At 36.2% G+C, this 2,852-nt stretch overlaps 1 protein-coding gene across 4 annotated transcripts in view; it reads left to right on the top strand.

Annotated features, from left to right (window-relative positions):
• The window catches only part of LOC111793411 (serine/threonine-protein phosphatase 5-like), an 8,911-nt gene that overhangs the window by 887 nt on the left and 5,172 nt on the right, over nt 1-2,852 (top strand). For 2 of the 4 annotated variants that reach the window (XM_023675266.1, XM_023675265.1), the window contains exons 2-5: nt 432-515; nt 723-892; nt 980-1,051; nt 1,474-1,624. In XM_023675266.1, coding sequence (XP_023531034.1) covers nt 437-515; nt 723-892; nt 980-1,051; nt 1,474-1,624 — 472 coding nt within the window. In that variant the 5' untranslated portion in view covers nt 432-436. Of the gene's footprint in view, nt 1-346; nt 516-722; nt 893-979; nt 1,052-1,473; nt 1,625-2,852 lie in introns of all 4 variants that reach the window. The other 2 variants (XM_023675267.1, XM_023675268.1) reach the window with 1 other exon arrangement.

Below are 2,852 nucleotides of genomic sequence, written 5' to 3'. Positions count from 1 at the left end.
AAAAAAAAAAAAAAAAAAAAAAAAAAAAAAAAAAAAAAAATTCCTTGCTTTTAACTTTTTCGTCGGGCGTCAGAAGGACCGAAACTCTCTAAACATCTTGAATGCCAAACTCACTTTCGCCTTGTACTTTTATGAATCTTAGCTTTTCCTTAGAATCGCGGTTATTGCCTCTTCTTGTTCTGCTTTATTGCATGGCTTTGGTGGACAAAATTACTACGGTAGAGACATTGGAGCCACTTTATTGCATATAAATTACAACGCTTTGTTCTCTCTCCTGGTGCCCATCTTTTCTACATGCATTTGCATTATTTGATTAAATTTACGCTTTTCGTGTTTTATGGAGTAGATGGACCACGTTGATGGAGATATATGAGGGGGATGGTAAAATTTATTCTTACCCAGAAATCATAGTGGCTTTCTCTACTCTGTAGGGGTTATGCCTGTCATGGAAGCTGATAAAACTGATGCCGTTCGTGCTGAAGAACTCAAATCGCAAGCAAATGAAGCATTTAAAGGTAACCATTTGTACCTGAAAAAGTGAAGGTAGCTGAACTTAAATCATTTTTGTGGTGTCCTCTCTAGTGAATATGTCAAGGTATCGCCCGCAAAAATGCACGAACATTCTGTGGGCAGCATTTTAGTCAGTTGTCTATGTTGAAGAAAAGTCTACAACCCGTAGGAAGTTGCTCCTTATGTACTGAACTGTTTTCACTTGATTTCAGCCCACAAATATGCTCAAGCAATTGACCTTTATACACAAGCAATCGAGCTAAATGATCAGAATGTTGTATACTGGGCAAACCGTGCATTTGCACATATTAAATTGGAGGAATATGGTAGCGCAATCCAGGATGCATCGAAGGCTATAGAAATTGACCCTAAATATTCAAAAGTAATCTCAACATTTGGCCAGTGTATATCACATTTATGCACTTCTCCAATCCTTTTTACCACGTTCTGAAATTTTTCTTTATGACAGGGTTATTACAGGAGAGGTGCAGCTTTTCTTGCTATGGGAAAACTTAAAGAAGCACTTAAAGATTTTCAACAGGTTCGAAGACACAAGTTGTACCATCTTTTCTTGTACTCAAAGGGACACTTCGTTTTGAAGCCTTGGCTCATGTCATTGGTGGAAGCTGCGATTGGCTCTTATTGGCTTTTAACATCTGAATACAAGTTGTATTGCATTGCTATTCTCATTTGTCTGTCTGTTCCCTTTTAAACAGCAGAAATTTCAGTTGGAGTTTTTATTGTTGTCTGATCTGTTTTAGTCATTATTCTGAAAAGTTATTTGTTGATCTCTCTCTTTTTCAATATGGTGGGACTGGTGGCTGTTGGGAAACTAAGGAGGTGGAGAGGGTTAAACTGTTTTTGTTGCTTTCTTTCTGACGTCCCAAATTTAATTCCAAGTTTCAACTTATATAATATTTGATATATACAACCGTTCGATCATATTTGTTTTGTGTTGCGCAGCTCAAGAAGATCTGTCCCAATGATCGTGATGCTGCTAAGAAATTGAAGGAATGTGAAAAGGCAGTCATGAAGCTTAAGTTCGAAGAAGCAATAGCAGTACCAGAAGCTCAGAGGCGTTCAGTGGCTGATTCCATTGATTTTCATGCAATCGGTAATTTCTCTTACGTGAAATGTTCTCACCTTGCAGCTTGTGCAACTAGATCCCCAGCCCCCCAAGAATCCACCCACATATTTTAGGAAATGGCTCATTTTATCATTTTATCCATTTAATCAACTTTTAAACTTCTGTTAAAGATTAACAATAGAAGTAAATCTCTAGTCCATTCTCTTGAATTTTAGCAAGACCCAGTGGTGGGTCAAATGTTATAGATATTAAGAGATCATCTAATTACAATTTTAATTTCCTTTTTCTTTGTTCTTAGTTTTCTGCTTATTGATTTAAGATAATTATGTTAAATCACATTTTTCTTGTTCTATGACCTTTTGTTTTCTTNAAAAAAAAAAAACGACAGAAAAATTATACTAATTTTAAAAATATTTTTGCATATTGTATTATTATTTAATGGTAGGCAATATAAGTTTTTGATTTGTTGTATTTGTAGAAATTTCCACAGAATTTGGGGGGTTTGTTGGGTGCGAACACAAATCTTCTCTGTAGTTCTCTCTCAACTGCTCATCATTTCAATTTTAAACATGAATTACACAATTTCTCTGAATTAGGGCTGTCTCAACCTCACTCTCCTTCTTCCACTTCACTTCATTCCACTCCCTAAACCGCGCTCTCTCTCTCCCTCTCTCTGCCTCCTGACTGGATCGACCATTTCTTCTCAGGTCTATAAATCTTTCCTTCATTCACTCTCTTTGCTACTTCGCTTTCATGTGTTTGTTTCATTCCGGGGAAATCGAATAAAGTTTCTCCAACCCGATCATTCAATACTCTAGCTACTGCCTACCTCGCGTTACTTGGTGTGGGCATCTGATTGAGAACATCGGATTCAATTTATGTGCTACAACGACCATTACTCTGTTATAGTTGAATCCAAAGCGTTTTGTGGTGTGTTCTTTTTTGTTTCCTTTTCTACGATTCCTCTACGCTGTTTGTTTTATAGTTTAATGGAGGCTCCCTTCGCGAGGAATGGACTCTTTACTATGGTTTACACTATGAACGCATGAGATGGCTTTCTACACGTACTATTAGTGATGGGGTTCTTTCCCCTCTCGTACATGATCGACGCTTGAACAAATTTCTTTGGCTTCGCATTTACCTATATTATCTTTAGGATAACCAATCCTGTGTTATCGTTGCTGATAAGTTTTTCTTTTTTCAAAAAAAAAAAAAAAAAAAAAAAAAAAAAAAAAAAAAAAAAAAAAAAAAAAAA

Source organism: Cucurbita pepo, chromosome LG04 (assembly GCF_002806865.2).
Source record: "Cucurbita pepo subsp. pepo cultivar mu-cu-16 chromosome LG04, ASM280686v2, whole genome shotgun sequence".
Lineage (NCBI taxonomy): Eukaryota > Viridiplantae > Streptophyta > Magnoliopsida > Cucurbitales > Cucurbitaceae > Cucurbita > Cucurbita pepo.
This window is presented reverse-complemented; position numbering and strand designations above follow the sequence as displayed.